This window comes from Zalophus californianus, chromosome 4 (genome assembly GCF_009762305.2).
Source record: "Zalophus californianus isolate mZalCal1 chromosome 4, mZalCal1.pri.v2, whole genome shotgun sequence".
In the NCBI taxonomy this organism is placed as follows: domain Eukaryota; kingdom Metazoa; phylum Chordata; class Mammalia; order Carnivora; family Otariidae; genus Zalophus; species Zalophus californianus.
Window position 1 is genome coordinate 18,780,370 of NC_045598.1, and position 23,228 is coordinate 18,803,597.

General features: G+C 41.4%; 1 protein-coding gene and 1 long non-coding RNA gene across 3 annotated transcripts; one reads left to right on the forward strand and one right to left on the reverse strand.

The window, feature by feature from the left end:
• Positions 1-2,410: 2,410 nt before the first annotated feature.
• RSRP1 (arginine and serine rich protein 1) lies at positions 2,411-6,965 on the reverse strand. Of its 2 annotated transcripts, none has more exons than XM_027572396.2 (5): positions 6,805-6,965; positions 6,027-6,616; positions 4,784-4,935; positions 3,445-3,528; positions 2,411-2,864 (listed from the first exon to the last, which is right to left on the reverse strand). In XM_027572396.2, exons 2-5 carry the CDS (start codon positions 6,553-6,555, stop codon positions 2,745-2,747), a joined length of 885 nt encoding a protein of 294 aa, XP_027428197.2. In that variant the 5' UTR covers positions 6,556-6,616; positions 6,805-6,965; the 3' UTR covers positions 2,411-2,744. The 2 variants fall into 2 exon arrangements, 1 of the variants encoding a protein (XP_027428197.2); XR_003516010.2 differs by having other exon boundaries at positions 2,810-2,864; positions 4,364-4,935.
• Positions 6,966-7,083: 118 nt separating this feature from the next.
• On the forward strand, positions 7,084-10,416 carry LOC113910336. The gene is made up of 3 exons (XR_003516014.2): positions 7,084-7,380; positions 7,788-8,206; positions 9,721-10,416. It is a non-coding gene; the product is annotated as an uncharacterized LOC113910336 (long non-coding RNA).
• The last annotated feature ends 12,812 nt before the right edge of the window (positions 10,417-23,228 follow it).

The window sequence follows — 23,228 nt, forward strand, 5'->3', positions numbered from 1 at the left end:
TTTAAGTTCAGCATAGGGAAGGTTCATTTTGAAGAGCGGGGGAGTAGGCACTGGAAACTCGGGAAATTCTCAGTTAGTAGATGGTAGCAGTTAAAGGCAGCATGGAGGAAATTGCTAAGAGCTTGTAGAGAGAGAAGCAAAGGACAAAGAGCCAGTATAGAAAATGGAAGAGGTCAAAGGAAATAAATGCATGTAAATCCCTGAAAATTTTGAGGAAGGACTCTATAGAGAGTGAAAAGCACTCGTTAAGACCAAGTTTTATTTTACTAGATAAGCTTAAGAGAGGTTTTCAGCAAAGAAAACGAAAGGAAAGCATGCTATGGTGAGTTAAATACAGTTCCTCTAGTTCACACTTTTAAGGAAAAAAGCAAAAGATTTAACACCTGAACCAATCTAGGGAAGTGCTTTCTAAAAGGGTAGCCATCCACCGTATGTGACTTGAAAAGTGGCTAGGACAAACTGAGGTGTGCTTTAAGCGTAAAATACATGCTGATTACGAGACCTAGTACAAAAAAAGTAAAATGCCACCAATTCTTAGAATATTGAAGTGACATTTTAGAGATACTAGGGTAAAACACTTTCACTAATTCTTTTACCTTTTTCAGTGTGGTTCCCTCATTTTCACTGGACAGCACTGAATCTAGTCTCCTGGTATGATTTCTCACCATCGGCACCATCCTGCTCTACTGTCCACCACTTACACAGTAACAGGATACTGCACCTGGGCAACTGCATCCCACTTACGTAATGACAGCCAGTCAGGCTTTACACACACAGTACGTTATTTTCTGTTACAAAGCGCAGGACAAACTAAACACAGATCTGGCCAGACCCAAAAGACAAGGTGAACTTAGACAAGAACACTGTTAGTACTTGGTGGGGCAATTATGGAAAAAAAAATATATATATATAAACCATATTCTTTTCAGGACACTAGATAAAATGAGCCAACAGACTAAGAAATTAAACAGTATGCAATAGCTAAGCCTCAAGCGTGCTAATAGACTGAAGGAGAAGCTAATGGTGAAGAATGCCAAAGGTAAAAATCACTCCAGAAGTATCAGAAGTGGTAATTAGCCAGACCATTCTTATATAATGACGGAGTTTGGTTGAGGAGTTCCGGGACTTGTCCGGTCACTTAGCTGTTCAGGACTAGTATTCAAATACGTGTCATAATCAGAGCAGCAAATGCTGCTACCAGCGAAATGAAGGTGAGGAAGATTATCACATCATTAATTCTTTTCCAAAGTCTCCCTCACAAGGAAACCCTCTGCAACTTTGCTAAGGATACCAACTTAAAGATACTAACAAGGTGTTCATGTTAGCCACATTCTCAGTTACAACTCAAATCCTCATGTTTTATTGGATTTGGCTGTAACCAGGCCAGCCTACCAATGTTCTCAGGTCTCCTTAGAATAAAAATGAACCTACTGCATAAACTTTCGTACTTCAGAAACATGTCCCCCTTCTGGTAACTACTGTTAACCTAGTTGTAAAATGGACATGTTCACCCAGAGCAGCAACCCTTTCTCACAGGAATTTTCCATTCATTGTCCATTTAAATTGTCCTAAGGTCAAATTTTATTAGAGCAGCTCTTCCCCATACAATGTTTTAGGATACAAATATTCTATTAGCTGTACTTTCCAGTAACACAGCCACTAGCCTTAACACTTCAGAAGTGGCTAGTAGGACTGAGAAGCTGCACACAATCACATGTGGCCAGTGTCTATGTTACTGATTGGAAAGTACAGGTAAAATATTAAGACAGCACAGCTTTAGTTAACAGCAAATTAAGTTCCACCTGAGAACCTTCATTACTGTCCCTTCTACTTAAGAATTCAGGACTTCTGCCTGCTCATCTATTCATATTATTTGAGTGTTTCTTTTCCTGAGTTATTTGTTTCGCATCTAATATTCTGCCTATCCTGTTTACCTTATCATCCCTATTGGAAATCTATTTCCTGAGACTACCCAAGCTGGTGGCAAAAGAGAAAGTAAGTAAGAAAGAAAAACATACTTCAAAAAAAAAAGGCATAATAAAGAAATGCAGCTAAACTTCACAGATTGTAGAGCTCAATGAGGCATTCCATTTCTATCTCTCTGGCTGGGTTTCCTGCCCTAAAGCTTGTAGTTTAACTCGTCCAAGACAATACCATGCCAGAATTCCATAAATTTTAGGCATAACTTCTCAAATTTAAATGAAGACCCACATCAACTGGGGAATATTAAGATTCAGCTCTGGGGTGGAGACTTTGAGATTTAGCATTTCTCACAAACTGGGTAAGGTCAGTGAACCTTATGCCGTCAGTCCATGGATTTGGATTTGGGATTAGCAAGGCTTTAAACTAGAGACACTTTATGCTTCTTTAAGATTATGTAATATGTACATACATAACAAAGCGACACAAATTTAGAAAACAAGAAATTTATTAAATATAAACAAATCAATTACCGTTCTTATAAATTTTGCTTTTACATAACTAATCGATATTATACAAACCATTTACAAGTATATGTACAAGACTCCCACCTGTATGAATCCTCTGGTCCACGTATGTTATCTCTTATCTATAAGAGAAACCTAAAATGTTAATATTTAAATATTAAAGATTTACATATTTCTTTGTCATTGTTTGTAATTGCAACAATTACCACTAAATGACTCCCAGAGATGGATAATGCTAGGAACACACACTTGCAATAAAGTGCATTTCAGCCAACCTTATACATTAGTTTTCTTTTTTTAGACAGGAACCCACAGTCCATATGGACTTTTTTTCTTGTCTATTTTGGGGGATCCTGAAGAGGTCTCTTCAGCAGTAGCTTTAGCTGATTTCTGAAGCATTGGCTTTGCTACAGAATTCTGTAAGAGAAGAAATTCTTAAGTCAGCTATGCAAACACATACTTGTACTCAAAATACTTGCTTTTTACAAAATATACTAAATAATTCCATTAAAGATTAAAACTTGAGACACCATCCAAAAGCAAAGAATGGACCCCATATTTATCACATGATCCAAATTGTAAAGCCTACTTTAAAAACTACTAGGAAAAATCAGACATCTGCCAAAGTTTATTACAAAATAATGCGTTGAAAGAGTTTTCAGTTTTGTTTAAACCCCTGGCTGATTTTAAAATATTCTGATTACAGCGTTTTCTGAGATGTGCTTTTTAAATAATTCAACAAGTATAGGAGGAATGTGTGAAAAAGTAAAACACTGATATCAAAAACATGAGTTTCGGATACAGACGGAGCCAAAATACTGGTCACTTGTAAGAATGGTACAAAAAATTATGAAAGGTTCATTCTAACTAAAGTGGCTTAGTAGACCCCAAAGTACCAACACAAAAACAATGAGCCTCCCAACAAAAATAAAAGCCCACATAATAGAATTATGTCCCTAAGTCCAATTTTGAGTAGTCAATGCCTAGATATACTTACATTAGAGCTAAAAGCTATGCTTTTTTGCTGGGAAGGCTTTTCACTGGGATTTTTAGTTCCATCTTCTGCTTGTTTTTCCAACAGCTAGAACAGGTAAGAGAAAAAATACTTAAAAAAAAAAACAAACCATATCCTTGGTTTACCATACTGTATAAAATGCAGCCCAACCGTATATAAATTTAGTTGTAGAGACACAAATCAACTTGGATCTAAATCATATACTTAACAGCCTAAACGATGTTAGTATTCCAGCTTTCCCCTTAACAAAACTGATTCAATGATCAGCTTAAGGCACTCTTCCCCAATAAAACAGTATTATATTCCCCTGATGCAAATTCCAATTAACTCTGAAAGTAAAGTCATACCAGAAAATACCTAGTTTCTAAGACCTAAGGTGTTTGCCAGTTGGAAACCTAATCGTCTGAAAAAGCAACTGGACTAAAGATCTTGTTCATTACTAAATACTTAAGCAAACCTACACCTGGGTTTGAATGACAGGAAAAATGTTCTCTAGATAAACCTATCTTAACTGATTCTATCCAACTCATAATTACCTTAAACCTTAAAGGCTAATGAATTTTATACTTTAAGACCACAGTGCAATTTGCCAATGCACATCCTGGACATCTCTGGAAAATTTTAATAAACTTATCTGCAAGTGAAGCAGGCCTCTTCTTCTGTAATCTCTCAAAACATCTGGAATATATTGCATATATTAAGAAAGGGACATCTGTATCACAGATGCCCCACATTACAAAATGTTTAAAAAAAAAATTGTCTTCAGTATCTTATCAAAATAGCACCTATCCCAAATTCTAGCATGCACATGGATCTACCAACAAAAAACTAAACTTTCAGTGTGTGAACATAAACTTCAAATTAGTAAAACCTCTGATGTTTTTGCCCATGTATCAATTACCAACAGATTTTCTTCATCAATGTCTGGAGACCACATTCATGATTTCTATAAGACAGAAATAGAGCAGATAAACTATACTGTATGTTGAATACAGAATTTATGGGAACATAATGCTGCAAATGAAAGCTACCGATAAAATACTCTGTAAATGCTAGTTAGAAAAAGTCAATAGCTACATAGAAATCACCAAATACCACCTACAACTATGAAAGTAATTAGTACTGTGTCACATGAAAATGAAGATCACTAATCTCCCATTTTCACGAGGGAGAGACCTTCTCCAGAGCTATTTTGATCTTAACAAATTATATTTAGGCCTTCCAAGAAGCACTCTAATACAAATCAAATAAAAATGGCCAATTAGATCTTTCTAACAGTAGCTTTCTGAAGATGTTGTTTGGATAAACCTAGAATACTCACCTCAAACTTTGCACCACTGTTTCGTACAGCTGTTCCATGGTTCGTCTCTTTAGATCCAAGAACTTTTCTGAGACTAGTCGGCAAGTCAAAGTTAGCTGTTCCTAAAGCTTTTGCTGCATTGGCTTTTGCTATTTCTAACAGCTCCATTCGATCTAGAAAAACAAGACAAGACATTCGTTAATCCTGTAGTACATTTCCGCAAAGACTGCCCAATCACAAAACAAGCTTGTATTTTATTTAGATTAACATTTAAATATTTTGTTTTGGGGGGTAAAATACAGCTGGAATCAAAAAAAATTCTCTACCTCATTTTTTTGCTGAGAAAAGCAAGCAAGCATCCCTAAAGAACCTCAACAACTGGTTTTCAGTTTTCCTTACCAAAGTCCTGAATTTCCTAATTGTTTTCCCTTTCTCTTCAAATGTGTTTCTCTGAACATACCAAGTTTTTTTGTAATACATTTTACATATGGCCCAATCATCGCAACTAATGAACCAATGCAGATACCTTTCTAAATCCATTTTCAGACTCCTACCAGTTTTAGTTTACATGTCTTTTTCTGTTCTGTGATCTTATCCAGCATTAAAACAAATCATCTGTATTAAAATACTGGAATTGCCGCACCTGGATGGCTCAGTCGGTTAAGCGTCTGCCTTCGGCTCAGGTCATGATCCAGGAGTCCCAGAACGAGCTTCCCACAGGGCTCCCTGCTCAGCGGGGAGTCTGCTTCTCCCTCTCCCCCTCACCGCGCTCATGCTTTCTCTCTCTCAAATAAATAAACTCTTAATAAATAAGTAAAATACTGGAACAAAATCCAGTTGTTCCAGTAACACGGTATTGAGGGAAAAAGCTGATGCTCTTCTTCCCGCTCAATAGGTAACAAAAGCTTAAGGAACAAACTACTGAGTCACTAGTAATACCTAGAAAGGCTCCACCGAGAAGGGCCAGCCACTAGGAAAAAGCATTTCCTCCACGGCGAGCTGTTTAATACCACAGTCGACTTCTAGTCCCCAGGGGAAAAGAACGTCCCCTTTAAAACTGGGTACCAAAAAGAGCGCTTTTAACTGCTCTTAACCTGCTTATGTGTCCCCTCCCTCTTTGCTCCCAACGAAACTACTAAGATTACAGGCACCAAAAGCAATGGAAATATCTACACGACACGGCAACTTTGGTCCCCCAGCGCACTCGTGCTGTCGCCAGCCACGCACAAGGATGCGCTGGAAAGGTGCGCGGCAGACGACTCACCTTTCTCAGTCAAGCGAAAAGGGCTGGGGCTCCGCGACCGGGTCCGGGACCTGCCCCTCCATCTTCGGCGTTCCTCCGGGTACACGGTGCGGCGGAAGCCGTAGTAGCGCCGCCCCCGCGGCAGCGCGTAGGCCCGTCGGTAATACGAGCGTCCCCGCGAGCCGGAGCGGCTGCGAGAGCGAGGCCGCAACGGCGACCGGCGGTATCTGCTGGACGCGCCGTGGCGCCTGTCCCGGGAGCCGCGGCCGCGGGAGCGCGACCGGCTGCGCGAGTAGGAGCGCGAGTAGCGCCTGTACTTCCTCTGGTGGCGCCGCCTGGACCAGGACCTGGACCTGCTCCTCCTTCGGGGCCGGCTCCGACTCCGCGACGATGCCCGGCTCGAGCCGCTAGAGCGGGACCGAGACCTCCCAGAAGACGAGCGACTCCTGGACGCCGAGGACAGGCGGCTGGACCGGCCCGACCGAGACGTCGAGGGGGACTCCTTGTCCCGAGGCGAGCCGGGCCACAGGTCGTTCACGTACTGAGACATCTCTGCCCGAGGTTGCAAACTTCCCTCCGTCTCTCAGGATCCTCACCCGGAAACCAGGCACCTAAGAGCAACAGGGGTGAGGAGGGGGTACCGGAAGTGAGTCGCGCGGGCGGGCCCCAAGCCAAGAAACTAACCGAGCCGCTCCGACTCCGGGAAGTGGCAATCCCAAAGGCCAGCCTGCCCGCGTCCCCTTTAGGCGTCACCCCCGCCTCACGTACCTCGGACCGACCCCGTCACCAGTAAACTTACCACCACAGGCCGCCAACGCCACACCGAAGGCGAAAGGAAGGGACCAACAGACGCCTTCCTTTCGAAGCTGAGGATGAAGAGAGGCTTTTCGAAGCTGCTCTCTGAAAAGCAGATCCTCGATCTCAACCTCCGACCTCTGGACGCGGACACCGCAGACGCGTCTAACACCAGAAGTTGACGCGCAGAGCATGCGCAGAAACGTTGGCGCGGTGGGCGTGGCTCCCCTCTCGCCCAACCGCCGCCCTTTCTCCTCTCTTCCCGCGCCCCGCCCCGCCCCGCCTCGCCCGCCTTGCGCAAAGTCCTGGATGCGCATGCGTCATCGTCCCCCGGGGGGGCGGGGGCGGGGGCGGAGCTGCTGCATCCGGGTATCCGTGGGCATGTTTTCTTTGTTGAAACTGGTAGAGTGCGGGATTTTCGCGCGGCCCGATGCGGGCTCGGGACCCTCTGCTGGGTGGGTGCAGAATGGGTCGTTGCCAACCCACTCTGGGACGTTGCAGACTCGGGCTGAACCTCCCTGGACCCTTCACGGCCTCTTCTTCCTGACCAGTGCCGGGCTGCGGACTTCCCAGGATCTCTGTTAGTGCAGTATTAACTTAGAAAAGGTTGTTTATGCCCATGTTTTGCCTAGTAAAGGTTAAGAAAGTTGGAGACAGAATGCAAGACTCCCACAGTTGATCTATATATAACCAGCGGGTCAGAATGACTGCTGAGAAGTCAGTTCCGAGGACTCTGTGCTTGGTGTTGGGGATTAAACAATGGTGACTTTTATTTCCGGGGATTTGTAAATAGGATACATTCCGAACATACTTATGCTTAATAGAGCATGACATTTGCCTTGAAATAACTTTTTTCTTGAATGAACTAATCACATCTGTAAATAGAGTCATTATATGAGCTTCTTTGCAAGTTAAGAGTGGCGATTTTACTTAAGTTAACTTTCTTTGGAGGAGATACAAATACACTTTTCTCTTGTTCATCTTCAGCCCACATCCCCAAACAGGCAAAGAAATGGAGGGGATAAAAAACCTTATCACAGAATCTGCACCCACCCATGCAACCTGCCTTGGTACAGTCCACAGTGCCGTCCACATCTCTAGAGAAACGTCGCGATGGAAATGGTTCTTAAGGAAAGAAATGTTTCTTTAGAAACATTTTTCTAAGTGGTATCACAAAGAAACCGAGAAGACACAGTGCCCAACTGCCAGGAACTTCTCCTGAAATTTCTCATGAAGCTGTATGAGTGGACAGAAAAAATAAAATGAGTTTCAGATTGGAAAAGTGTAAAAAGGATGTGTTGGGGAAAAATAGGATGATGGAGTCAAGCTTTCGGTTATTAAAAAGGAAAGGGTGGTAGTCTCTGTAAATGGTTCAAAATATCAGTCAAATGTGTTTCTAAAATAAGGTGAGTAGAAAAGTCCTGGATGTTAACAGAATATTGGAAACAAAGGGATATGTTACCTTGCCCTTGTGCATGATATTGGTATATTTGTATCTAGAATAATATTTGTGTAAGTCTACCCGAGTTAAAGTGCAAGAAATGTGTTTCTTTTTTTCTAAGCAATACAGTCTTCTCTGAGTACCTATCCCTTCATTTGATTCAAAATCCAATTTCGGTTATCATTAAAGCATCTTGCACAGAATTTGTAGGCTAATTCAGGTAGAAATGACATCTTTACAAATAGCACATCTTCCCGTCCAAAAATGTGACCCTTTTCTACATTTATTTAAAAATTGTTTAGGTCCTTCACTGTGATAGGCAGATTAATGGCCCCCAAAGATGTCCACACCCTAATTCCCAGAACCCGGGAATGTTACCTTACAAAAGGAATTTTGCGGGTGTGATTAAAATTAAGGACCTTGTGATGACATTATCCTGAATTATGGGGGGTCGGGGAGGTAGGCCCAGTCCAATCACTGGAGAAATTCAAAGCCTGAGAAGGATGCCGCTCCCTGTTGCTGCTTCTGAAATGTTGAAGGCTATCTGCAAGGGCCTGAGAGGACTCAAGGAGCTAAGGTCTGCTCCTTGCTGACAGTCACCAAGGTAACAGGATCGCAGTCCTGTAACCTCACAGAATTGAATACTGCCAACACCTGAATGAGCAAGGTGTTGGAGATTCTCCCCTAGTCTCCAAAAGGAACACAGCCCTGCTGACGCCTTGACTTTAACCAATATGAAAAATTTTTTTCACTTGATAGGTAAATTCAACCCATTTACATTTATTGGAGTAACTGCAATGTTGATCTTATAGTATCTTATTTTACTTTGTTTTCACTTTTTCCCATTTTATTTTGCCAGCCTGATCAAGTTTCTCTTTTTTCCCCTCTCTCACTGCCCATTTAGAGGTTCCGCAATGCTTCATCATGCCATTGGTGGTTTAATGGTTTTTTCTATCTCTACCAAATATTTAAGTCTGTTTCTCCTCTCCTCCTGTCTTCTTCCACAAATACTTATAAAATGTTTATTGTATTAGATGCTGTTGGGTAAGTTAAGAAAAATTTAGTGGCCCTTTCCCCTAACAAAATTAAAAGTTTTCATTAATTTTAGTGACAGCTAATTTTGTAACGGGTGAGGAGATCCAAAGATAGACAAAGTAAAAGCTAATAATCCATTCCTTGAGGGTATGAAATCCTCTAAAGAAGTCCCTGTTATTTTGCCCATATATTAGAAGTAACCAATGTTAACAGTTTAGCAAGTGCCCTGTCATCTTTCTCCAAGCTCTTTCAAATATACAATCGTGTAGATTTTTATGAGTATGGACTCATTCTAAAAAAATTGATTTAAAACTTGCTTTTATAACCAATATTATTTGAGATAAATCATATAGATCTAATTTATGTCTATCAGCTGTATAATATTCCATAGTGTAGAAATACCAGAAATTAATCTTTTATCCCTTATTGCTTATTCCTGGACAGTCATGTGGTATCCAGTTTTTCCACCACTAAAAACTATGTCTTGGAACCAGTGTTGGATTCTGGAAATGTCAGCAGTTGCAGAGCTCCTCTGAATGCTCCTAATCCATGGTTTCAAGGTCAACAGAGCCATGTTCAGGATACAACCTGGAGCAGCTGATTGCAATTAATACCCCAGCACTATCTGAGGAGTTACCTCCAAGATATGTGACATGGTAGCTCAGGGGTAAGTTCCGCTCTCTCAGACCAAGAGAGAGGATCGGAGGAGCTTTCAACCAAGGAGCCCATCTAGAGTGAGCTACAAAGAGGAAAAAGAGCTCTGAGTGATTCTGGCATAGAAGACATATTCATTGATCTTATATCACAGACAAGTTGACATCAGACATCTCTGTTGTTAGAGCTGCTGTAGAATCGTTAGCTACAGTCATCAGTGCAACAATCAAGGCAAGTAACACAAAGATCAATAAACTCCAGTCTGATGTGACATTCCTGTGTTCCAGTATGTCCCAAGGAACTCCTGCCACTGGTTCAATCATCACCCCATGTGGGTTCATGCTTCCATTGCCTACAGTTATTGAGCTGAGCTATTATTCCTTTTTTTTTTTAAGATTTTATTTATTTGATAGAGAGAGAGAAAGCACAAGCAGGAGCAGCAGAAGAAGGACAGGGAGAAGCAGGCTTCCCGCAGAGCAGGGAGCCTGATGCGGGGCTCGATCCCAGGACCCGAGGATCATGACCTGAGCTGAAGGCAGATGCTCAACGACTAAGCCACCCAGGCGCCCCCAGGCTGTTATTCCTACTGCTCCTCCTGATAACCATTTCTCAGATTGGTAGCTCTGGCATGGAAATATCAGGCTTACAGTGCTATTCAAGAGGCACCCCTCGATATATCAAGCTTAACACGTTTCCTGCCATGAAGACTTACCAGGTGAGGATGTTATCTGTAACATCACCATGGAAGCTGCTCCTCTGTCCCCATTGCAGCCACCATAGAGAAGTGTTAGGGATTCTGTACTGTCATTTGGCTTTGAAGAAGCCAGGAAAGCACATGAGCAGCACACAGATCCAGATGTGTATCTGCCAATATCATTCTTAATAACCCACAAAGGTGCAATTACTGGTGGTGTTATTACAGTATAAGGACAGATCCATGCCTCTGACTAACAAAGATTGTGACATTCATGTCCATGCCTAATGGCCACCCAAATCGCTTGTTTGAGAATTACTCAACCCTGCAAGCAATATAACTCTTCAGTGCACACCTTGCTCACTAGGGTACTCAATCAGACAAGCTGTCTCAGCCACACTCACCTGAATGTCAAAGGAACCGTCATTAACCATATGTGGATTATGTTACACAACCTTCACAAGGAATTTGACTTCAATAATAGCACAGTAATGGGAGGTAAAATAACTAGACAATGTCAACTGGTCCAGAATGGAAACAGGTGAAGTACGGCACAAGGCTACACTATTGATGCTGTAAGACTTCCTTTTCAAAGGTTAGATGGCACGTAGTCTACTGCATGCCTGCTCCCTCAAGTCTTTCACAGCCTTCATTTGACTGTGCTTGATTTTTGCTGCCTTGGCTCAGCAACCAAACAATCTCAGGTACTGTCTCAGGAGACTGAGCACTTGTCTGGCCTGTGTAAAGATGAACTATTCTGTCTTCAACCTAACAACAGATAGCCTAAAGGCTATCAAGGTACAATGCAGTGAAGCCTTGATGTTTTACCAGCTGGACAGGATCTTATGTAGTAATTTGCCTTCCAGAAGCAAAGGATGATACATATCAACTAATCTGGCCAATAAAATGTGCCTTGAGTAGTCACCCTGACCATTGCCCTCATTTGCAGCAACCATTTTGTCAAAGCACCTTAATGGGCAAGTTTTTACTGGGAGACATCCATCAGGATCTTATAGCAAGCTCTCGTGCTGGATCCATTGTATTATGCAATTAGACCTAAATCTGATTTTTCTGAAATGTTTTGTGCATGATCAGTGCACCCACTTGAATAGTACTTTATGGCACATTAGATTACCTTCATTTACTTTCCTCCATCCACAAGACTGGCTTGGAGAGTTAACCTCATGGGCAGCTTGGCTGGATGGGATTTTAAACTTTATAAGACTTGCAACTTTGCTGGGAACAAAAGTCACACACAATTTTATTTTTTTTTTAGATTTATTTATTTTAGAGAGAGAGAGAGAGAGCGCAGAAGAGGGGAGGGGCAAAGGGAGAGGGAGAGAGAGAATCTCAAGCTGACTCCCCCCTGAATGTGGAGCCTGATGCAGGGCTCCTTCTCACGACCCTGAGATCATGACCTGAGTCAAAATCAAGAGTCAAGAGTGGGACGCTTCACCAACCAAGCCACCCAGGTGCCTCAGTCACATGCCACTTTAAGTACTAGTACTTTCACTGTTAAATCATAGACTCTCAAAAGTGGAATTGCTGGCACTGAGAAATACATAGAATTGTTGGATCATTATATTGTACACCTGAAACTAGTATAACACTTGAATATATGTTAATTATACTTGGATAAGGAAAAAGAATTAATTTCTTGGTTAAAGGGTCTATATGATTGGGATGCCTGGGTGGCTCAGTCGATTAACTATCTGCCTTCAGCCCTGGTCATGATCCCAGGGTCCTGGGATAGAGCTAGGAGCCTGCTTCTCTCTCTGACTGCCACTCCCCCTGCTTGTACTCTCTTTCTCTCTGACAAATAAATAAAATCTTTAAAAAAACAAAAAAGGGTCTTTGTGATTGAATATATTGCTGTATTATTTCCAAAGAGGTTGTAACAACAATATATGAGAGAACGCCTTTCTGATGCCCTGGATCAGTTCATTTCCCCCATTATAAGTTATCTTATTTTCCTGTGCCTCATATTATTAGCATTTATCACAATTGTAATAATTAGTTTTAATTCATTTTGTATCATTTTCCTGCTAGAACATAAATTACATAAGGACAGCCTTGTTTTTATTGAACCCCAGCGTAGCATTCCAGACAGTGCACTGCATATAGAGTACACACTCAGTGTTTATAAATAAACAAATGAAACAGAATCTCAAATAAGTCTTGAAGGATGGGCAGAGGGAAAGGAAGGGAACATTCCAGAGAAGGACAAAGGTCTTAGCAAAATCTTAGAAATGGAAATGCCCATTTTATTATTTGGGGACAGAAAATAAGTGAGCTTGGCTAGAGCAAAGAGTTTGGAGTGGGGAATTTGGAGAAGATAAAACGAGATGCAGAATTAGGGCAGCTTATGATGAGACATAAATGTGAACATCTGCTTCTCAAGCAGCAGGGTCCTAGTTTGTCCGAAATAGTGAACTACCCGCCCTTCCGAAGCTAACTGGATACACTGAGATGGTTTTTGAAACTACTATTGAAAATAGTAGTTTCTATGGCGTACTGGGAAGGAAAACCGGTAGGCCCAAGAAAACAGTGGGAAAACAGGAGCCAAGATAGGTTTAGACCAATTAGAATAGTCTTAAAATTGAAATACAATGTACTGGGCATCTGGGTGGCTCAGTCAGTTAAGCACCCAAATTTTGATTTCAGCTCAGGTCATGATCTCGGAGTCTTGAGATTGAGCCCGGCATCCAGCTCTGCACTCATTGTGGAGTCTGCTTGAGATTCTCTCTGCCCCTCTCCCTCAAATAAATAAATAAATAAATAAATGAAATCTTTAAAAATTGAAATACAATGTACTTACCAAAACATTCATCCTTTTAAAGTATACAATCCTATGGTTTTTAGTGTATCTACAATGTTGTGGATTCCAGACTTTCACTAATTCCAGAACTTTTCATCACCCCCCCCAAAAAATCCCTTACCCATTGGCAATCATACCTCATTCCCTCCCTCCCCAGTCCCCCGCAAGCACAAATCTTCTTTCTGTTTGTGTGGATTTGCCTATTATGGACATTTCATATAAAAGGAATCATATAATATGTGGTCTTTTGTGTCTGGCTTCTGTCACTTAGCATGTTTTCAGGGTTCATCTAGGTTGTAGCAAATATCCATACTTCATTCCTTTTTGTGGCTGAATAATAGTCCATTGTTTGGATATACCACATTTGTCTATCTGTTCATCAGTTGGTGGACATTATGTTGTTTCTACTTTTTTGCTATTATGAATAAAGCTGCTATGAGCACCCATGTACAAGTTTTTGTATGAACATATGTCTTCAGTTCTCTTCGGTACATACTTAAGAGTGGAACTGCTGGGTCATTTGATAATGCTGTGTTTAACTTTGTGGGATTGCACCATTTTACATCCCCACCAGTAATGTACGAGGGTTCCCATTTCTCTACATCCTTGCCAACACCTTATTTTCTCTCTCTCTTAATTTTTAATGACAGTGGGCATGAATTTAAAGGAGTTTTGGTGAAAAGAAAAGCAAAGAATTGAGCTGGTGGCTAGAGAAGGTGGTTGGATCAAGCTTTTTTGTTTTGTTTTGTTTTGTTTGAAGATGGGCTATATTATACATAGCATATTTGTATACTGATGGAAATAATCTCATAGAAAGGGGAAAATGGATGACGTGGGAGAGACGTTGGACAGTTGTGGAGTCCGTGTAGTAGGAGCAGGAGTGAGGACAGGTCTACTGAACAAGGGGAGGAGCTGACCTTACATGTGAGCACAGACAGTTTATCCAATACAACAGGTGATGCTAGGGTCTGAATATTCCTGCCCCCTCCATTCATATCCTGAAATATGACCCCCAAAGTGATTGGATTAGGAGGTGGGGCCTTTGGGAGGTGATGAGGTCATGAGCGTGGAGCCCTCCTGATTGGAATTAGTGCCCTTCTAAAAGAGACCCCAGAGAGATCCCTCACCCCCTCCACATGTGAAGAGCCAGTGAGAAGTCAGCAGTTGGCAACCCACGATATGGTCTTCACCAGAACCCGGCCATAATGCACCGATCTTGGACTTCCAGCCTTCAGAACCACGAGAAGGAAATTTTTGTTGTTATAAGCCACCAAGTCTGTGGAACTCTGTCATAGCAGCCCAAATGGACTAGGACAAGTGGGAAGACAGTGTGAATCCAGGTGGAGGTAGGACAGCTTGGTGGTGAGCACCTGTGGAAGTCCTCTTGTTATTTTTTTTTCCCCAGTGAAATAAGCAGCTGAGATTGAAGAGAAGCAGGAGTTATTCGGGATCTGAAGAGAAAGAAGAAGATCCAATACAGTCATCTTGGGTGACACTGACTAGAAATAGAAGGACAGCGAGGCATCACTCAGAGCCACTTGAGGTTGTGATCATGAGTTTAAAATTAGCCCAGTCAGTATTATTTTTTTCCAGCATCTGATCTTCTCTTACCATATTAGAAGTTTTCAATTTTCAATGAATGGAATTAATACTGAGTTGATGTTACATACACAAAAGACATTTTTCAATTTGCTGTTTTTATGTTAATTGGAAATGCTTCATGCTAGATTTTATTAAAGTTAAGGACTTTAGATAACAGCAAAGAGTAACACATCCTGGTTCCATTTTTCTGTCCAAGGTAATTAGAATAAACAAGGATTTTGTTTTAGTGCTATTATTTCTCTTGAGGATAATGTTGCTGAATAAAAAAGGATGTGAAACTGACTAGTTTTGAGTCTTTCCCTCTACATATTATTTTCAGAAAAGGGGGAGACTAGAAGTAGATGGTAGCTTCTTTAAGGATCTGGTATTCTCTAGAAATTTCTGGAATTCTGAATTATGCTTAGTCATCCATTCATTCAGTCAACAAGCATTTTCTCAGTATTTCCTCTTTTACCAGTTACAGGAAAAACAAAACTAAAGTAAATATGATTCCTACCTTGAAATACATCACAGGCATCTGGATATTACACTGTTTTTAGAAAAGGCAGATATACTTTTATTTGAACCAAGAGAACTTGGTTCTATGTCGTATCACATAAAATTAGCACTTTTGATAAAGAGAGAATGTTATGAAATTTGTAAAATGAAAAGTTAAGACACATTCATAAGTTTCATACATTACATATAAAATCTTTCTGGCGGGGCCTCTACTCTTTCAACAGTGCCCAGTGTGCTCCGAAGACTGCTTGTCCCAACTATAATCAGTCATGTGCTTCATGGAATCTTAATGAGAATATGCTATTAGAGTCTTCAGATTTTTATACTTTCCTTTTTGAGAAGTCTTTCAAAGAATTAACAATTTAGTGAGCCTGGTAGTGCTTGTGTTTCAGACGGCCATCGAGTTCAAGGGCAGAAGCCGGAGTCCTTTGGCTGCAGGACACAGGGATGGACAGTGTGTGGCAGTGTTTAAATGCTGTCGCCACCCTTCTACACATTGACTGCAAGTGCATCCCAGGATTATATTTTTCTATCGCTCTGTCACAGTTTGTTTGCCAAACGGAATACAGGAAACAGACAGTTTTCTTGTACAATTCTTAAAAAATGGTCAAAAGGAACTCCATTGCCAAAGAAAGGAATAAACACAGTGTAGTCCCTGAACATGGCTGTCTGTAGGTTGTTACTATGGGGAACCTTAGTTTGGTCAAAGGATTATTTTCATTGAAAATTCTGAAAGATCAAGGTTCTTTTTGGTTCCATAGTACTTAAAAAATAAAAACAAAAGATGAGCAAGCTATCAAATTACCAAGGTTTCACTTATATAACTGTAATTACAGATAAAAAATTTGATTGTGAACTTATTTTTCCAGGACTTTTAAATTATGAGCATTATTTGAATGAAAGAGAACCAGATTATTCGTTATTTAAAACTGAAATTTATTTCATGGATTTTTTTTTCTCTTAGAGTACATAAAACAATGAATTTGACACTACCCCCTAAACATAGGGGAGAGTGTGTGTACCTTCCTTATTATCCTCCACATTCTAAGATGATTAATATCTTCACTCATAGTGATTGATATCAGACTAGGTCATTAAACACAGAAATTTATTTTTTTCACGGTTCTGGAGGCTGGAAGTTCAAGCACAAGGTGCTGGCAGGGTCAGTTTCTGGTAAGGCCTCTTCCTACCTTGCAGATAGTTACCTTGTTACTGTGTATTCCCATGGCCTTTTCTGTGTGCATGTGTGTTCGTGGTGTCTCCTTCCTCTTCTTATAAGGACACCAAGTCCTGTTGGATTGGGGCCCCACACATATGACCTCATTTAACATTAATAACTTCTTTGAAGACCCTATCTTCAAATATAATCGCATTCGGGGTTAGGGCTTCAACATATGAATTGGGGAAGGGGGATACATTTCGGTCCATAACAGCACTTATTAACAGACTTTATGTAAACTAGGGTATCTGGGTGGCTCAGCTAGTTGGGTGTCTGCCTTCAGCTCAGTTCGTGATCCCAGGGTCCTAGGAGCAAGCCCTGCATCGGGCTCCTTGCTCAGCGGGGGGTCTGCTTCTCCCTCTGTCCCTCAACCCTCTCTCTCTCTCTCTCAAATAAACAAATAAAATCTTTAAAAAAAAAAAAGACTTTAGGAGCGCCTGGGTGGCTCAGTCGTTAAGCGTCTGCCTTCGGCTCAGGTCATGATCCCAGGGTCCTGGGATCGAGCCCTGCATTGGGCTCCCTTCTCGTCAGGAAGCCCGCTTCTCCCTCTCCCACTCCCCCTGCTTGTGTTCCCTCTCTCGCTGTGTGTCTCTCTGTCAAAATAAATAAATAAAATCTTTAAAAAAAAAAGACTTTATTTAAAGATAATTTTATTTTATGGTTACTGTCCTTGTACATAAGCTTTCTCAGTATTTCTCTGCCTTTCAAATATGGTGCTATCACAAAGACTTTGCTTGGAGAAAATGTGATTCCTTATTTCCCATGTTGCCATTCCATTCCAATTTACTATAATACAGTTAGATCTGTTGAGTGCTCAGTGTATTCCAGGAATTGTCCCAGATTCTGGGGACACATCTATGAAAGAACCATTGCCCCTGTTCTTAACTCAAATCTGACCAGACCTTCAGAAATTCAGAAAATTGCTACCTTCAAAGACATCTAGGAGTTTGGGAGTCCCAGATTGTGAACCACCCTACTTAACAATTCAACTTGCTCGTTAAAAAAAAAAAAAAAAAAGTATTTTATGCATTAATTCACTTATTCAACCAATATTTTTGAGCCTAAGATACAGCAATAAATTGGATAAAGTGCCTCATGTCATGAATCTTGTCTTTTCATGGAAGAGACAGACAATAGGCAAATCAACAGAGACTATAATGTCAGGTAGTGATAACTGCTTTGAATGAAAACAAAGCTAAGGAGAAAAGACAACTTGTGGGGGAGGCTGCTATGCAAGACAGGGTGTGAGGGAAGACCTCGCTTAAAAGGTAACATCTGAGCGGAGACTTGAAAGGAGTGAAGGAGCTCGTGTGGGTGTGTGGAGGATGAACATTCCCAGTAGAGAGGCCAAGTTCAAAGGCTCAAGGGCAGGAGTGTGGCGTGTTCCAGAGCTTGTGACAGAGCAGAGCAAGGCCCAAGTAATGGTACCAATGAGGTATCCAGGAGCTAGAGCATGAAGGCTTTTGTTCTACAAGACGAGAAGACATTTGGAGAACAAAGGTAATAGAATCTGATTTATAGTTTAAAGCCTCTCAGCTGCTGTGTGGAGAAAAGATGGGTGGGGTGGAGGCCTAAGATGAAGCAGGGAGACAACTGCAGTGATTAGAATGAGAAACGAGGCTGGATGGCACTAAAATGATAGCATGGTGTGCTGGGTGTGTGTTGGGGGGGAGGGGTGTGGTGTGTGTGTGTGTTTTAAAGCAGGCCCAACAGGTGTTATTATCACAACTGATTAGTAATTTTTTAAAAGATTTTATTTATTTATTTATTTGAGAGAGAGAGTGAGCGAGAGAGAGAGAGAGAGAGCACAAGCCAGGGGATGGACAGAGGGAGAAGCAAACTCCCCGCTGAGCAAGGAGCCCGATGCAGATCCCATGATCCTGGGATCATGACCTGAGCTGAAGGCAGACGCTTAACCAACTGAGCTGCCCAGGCACCCCTGAACATTTTTTTTTAAAGATTTTATTTATTTGAGAGAGAGAATGTGCATGAGCAGGGGGAGGGGCAGAGGGAGAGAGAGAAGCAGACTCCCCACTGAGCTGGGCATCTGACATGGGGCTCTACCCCAGGATCCAGAGATCATGACCTGAGCTGAAGGTAGACACTTAACCGACTGAGACACCCAGGTGCCCCTCCTGCTGAACATTCTGAAAGAATAATAGAACAGCAAAAAAGGCTATCAAATGAATAAAGTCATGGTCCTACAGCTGCAACAATTTCAGGGACCTTGACCCAACTTCAAGAGATCCACTCCTGCCCCAAGTTTTGCCCCAGTTGATAGAGATGCCTGTCAATACTGTACTCAAAAGAGACATTGGAAAAAGAATTGCCTACTTTTAAATGGAGGGCCTGTTAAACAATCCCGTTGCCATGTAAGAAGAGGGCCCTCATCTCCCAGACTCTGGTGATCACTGTCAACCGTGACAGGCCTCCGAGAATTTGCCTGGTAAGCTACTTCCAATAATTCCTTAAATTAACAAGGAAAATTAAACTACACTTAAATGGGGACATTTCTACCGTGTCGATAGATACCAGAGCAACTACTCTATTTACTTTACACCCCACCATTATACATGAAACCCCACCATTATACATGAAGAACTTGGAGTAATAAAAATATCTTAGCAGTGGAAGTTTCTAGTCAAGTTCAAAGAGTTTCTTTACTGGAATCCATAACTGTTACCCTTGGCCCTTTCTCTGAAGGTCATACCTTTCTATTATGTGATTACTGCCCTTGTGAATTTCCTAGGTAGAGACCTGCTTTCTATATTAGGAGGCCACATAAAATTTTCCTCAGGAGAAATAGAGTTTTCAGACTCATCAGACACTGAAGCATTATGTGTTCTCCAAGTCCAAATTGATTGTCCCAAGGAGACTATTCAATTCGATGGAAGTGTAGATGCGATAGATCTCTCCGGAATCCTTGATACTCTGTGGGCCTCTTCCACAGATGTGGAAAAAAATCAGAAGTACCAAACCCATTAAAATTCAGATTGATCTTTCTGAACTGCTTCCTCCATACCCCTTAAAACCCAAGGCCAGAGAGAGCTCACTCCTATAACAGAAGATTTAGTAAGTCAGAGGTTTATTCCCTATACCAGCCCTTGAAATACTCCTGCCTTGCCTATGAAGAAACCTCATAGATGGGGATGGAGATTTGTATGAGACCTTAGAGCCATAAGTAAGATTGTGATACTGAAAGTTCCGGTGGTAGTGTAGTGAGTTCAGCTATGTCCATATACAATAAAATAGAAGAAAGACAGTATAGAAGAAAGTAAAATCTACCAGATGTACCACCAGCCTGTCGCACCATTATTTTATTGCTAGCTAGCTCCTATTACCCATCATTCTTGTCTTTTATAATATAAATAATGATTTTTAACTTTTGATAATGGAAAACTTCAGGCATATACAGAAGTAAATATTGCAGGAGAAGAGACCCTCATCTACTCATCATGTTACCTCAACAACTACCAACACTTGGTCAATCTTGTTTTATCTATACATATATCCAATCGTCTTTCTCACTGGATTACTATTATTATTTTTTGAGAGAGAGAGAGAAAGCATGGGAGAGAGGAGGGGCTGAGGGAGGAGTAGAAAGAAAACTGCACAAAGACTTAGCCATATACTGCCAGTTAGCACCGCTGTGTACAGGAGAGCAAAATGAACAAAACCCTGTGCCCCTCTCTAGAAAATGTCTAATAATTTGCTAAAGTTTAAGTTTCCAATTCTGTAGTTATACTATGGTTACCACCCATGCCAGTAGGGTACCAAAGTCAACTTTTGCAACAATGCTATCCAGAAAATTCTTAATATCTTACTAAAGTTTAAGTTTGCAGTGTTTTAAAGTTCAATCCATATGGATAATGGAATGCGAATCAACATGGAAGCTGGATATGGGTTAGTCCGAGTTCTCCCAATTTACTTCACTATGTCCAAAAGCAAATCACATAAAACTTGGAGCCTGTTCCCTCAGAGGATGACTATGACAGCTCAGTTTTCTTTCAAGCTCTAGGTCTCTAAGTCTTTAACAAATTGACTTTGAGTAGCACTGCCTCTTGTTGGAGTTAGAAGAGAAAGCTTAAGTGCTCTTCACAGAGTTCACTGCAGTTGAAAATACTCTAAGAATAAGGTTGAGATATAGTAGCTGTGACAGTTTCTCAGACTTCCCTTGTTTCTGATGGACAGGTTTGAGGAGTACTGGTCATTAACAAAATGGGCACACAGGGCAAAACTAGTCCCAGGTCTTTGTGACCAACCAGTGTGTTGTCTAAATACGAACTCTAAATGAATTCAGAAATCTGCCACTGGTTCACCCATTTTTGTTTACAGGGTTATATTACAGCCCAGTATATTCTCATAGGGAAAACTTCGGGAATTGCTACAAGAAGCAGTTGACTTATGTTTTTATTTATTTATTTTGCTCTTTTTATTTATCTCTAAAAGCATGTTTGGTGGGCTTCTCAAAATCTTGGGTAGGGACTTTCCAATATATTCCTTGAAGCCATTTTTTTAAGATTTTTATTTATTTATTTGAGAGAGAGAGAGAGAGCGTGCACGAGTGGGGGGAGGGGCAGTGGTAGAGGGAGAGGAACAAGTAGACTCCTCTCTGAGCGCAGAGCCCAAGCTGGGGCCGATCCCAGGACCCTGAGATCATGACCTGAGCTGAAGTCAGATGCCCAACTGAATGACCCACCCAGGCACCCCTTGAAGCCATTTTTGAGCATCCTCTGGACTTGCTATCATGTTAACAAACCGGTAAAAATCAGGTAGTCTAGGAACATAGGCACCAAGAAAAGTTTTAAGTTATTCTATAATTTTAATTTGGTCCTTTTAGGGTCTAGAAAATCACTTACAAGAGCTCAAAGTTTGGCTTGAGTCCAGAGTTTAAATTCTGCTGAGGCTAGGATCCCTGGTTCACTAGAAAGTCTTATCTTAAAAGGACAGCTGATACTTAGGGGGTTTGAAGGGAAAGGGCAAAAGATCAAAGTGGTTAGTGGGTTCAGAATAATCAGGTAGAGGAGGATAAAGAGGAGCAGAGGGATTAGTTGGAGGTTGCTCAAGTCACTCATGTCAGAGCTTTGGCCTTAAGTTTTTCATTGGCTTGTAGTGATTCCTCTAGAGAGTCTATTTTAGAGTCGTTTTGTCTTTTGGGGGCCTCTATACCAATCAAGGAATGCATTCCATTGTTTTGGCAAGGTTCAGGATCATCTCTTTCAGGGTACCCCTAAGGTGAACTATCTTATCTAAGTTAAAGTTTCCCCAAAGTGGCCACTGAAATTCCACATTATCCTATGTAGAGAGCACCCATTTCTCCAAAAACGGTAAGATCCTGGTGTTAAATGGATATACATATAGGAAGTAGGAGTTTTTGAAAGAAGTGGGTAAAGAGTTTTAGACCAATTGGAATGAATCTTTGCCTTAGATTCTCTAAAATGGCTGTATCTATAGGGATCCTGAGAATTTTACTGCTGTCTAGAAACACAGGTAATCATGCATTTTTCTCCTCTTACAAACAGAAGGGTAACCAAGAAGGTTGAACAAAACACTGATATACACAATAAAGTCAGAGAGCTCAAAACATAAAGAAAATGGAGCTCTGATTTAGGAGAGACTTAGCCTGGAACTCCATAGTCAGTGAGAAAGCAGTAGGCACAATTGGGCTCATTAGGTACTGGCACCTGGTTCCTCACTCACCTGGGGGCTCTTTAGGGCTCTTCTTCAGATCCCATTTCTGACACCAGAAACTGTCAAAACTAAAATCAGATCAAATTAAAATGTTGAGTTTATTGTGCATACAAAAGAACAGTTCGCAAGCTAGGAGACTTCAAACCAAAACTAGCAAGAAGTTCAAACCAAAAATGGCAAGAAGATCAAAGTTCAAACCAAAAATGGCAAGAAGATCAAATACAAGATGGCTTATAACATGAGACTGATAACTTTGCAATGATGCATTATTACAATGGGTGTTTCACAGGCATTGGTTAAAAGTGATTATCTTAGGGGCACCTGGGTGGCTCGGTTGGTTAAGTGTCCGACTCTTGATATTGGCTTAGGTCATGATCTCAGTGTTCTGTGATGGAGCCCTGCAACTGGCTCCGTGCTCAGCTTGGAGTCTGCTTAGGATTCTCTCGGGGCGCCTCGGTGGCTCAGTCGTTAAGCGTCTGCCTTCAGCTCACGTCATGATCCCAGGGTCCTCGGATCGAGCCCCGCATCAGGCTCCCTTCTCCACGGGCAGCCTGCTTCTCCCTCTCCCACTCCCTCTGCTTGTGTTCCCTCTCTCACTGTGTCTCTCTCTGCCAAATAAATAAATAAAATCTTAAAAAAAAAAGGATTCTCTCTCTCCCTCTCCCCCTCCCCCTGCTTGCATGCGTGCACTCCCTCTCTCTAAAATAAAAAAAAGTGATTATCTTACACCATTTTAGTAAAACAATTTAAGTTTTGTTTATGATTATCAGAGGCAT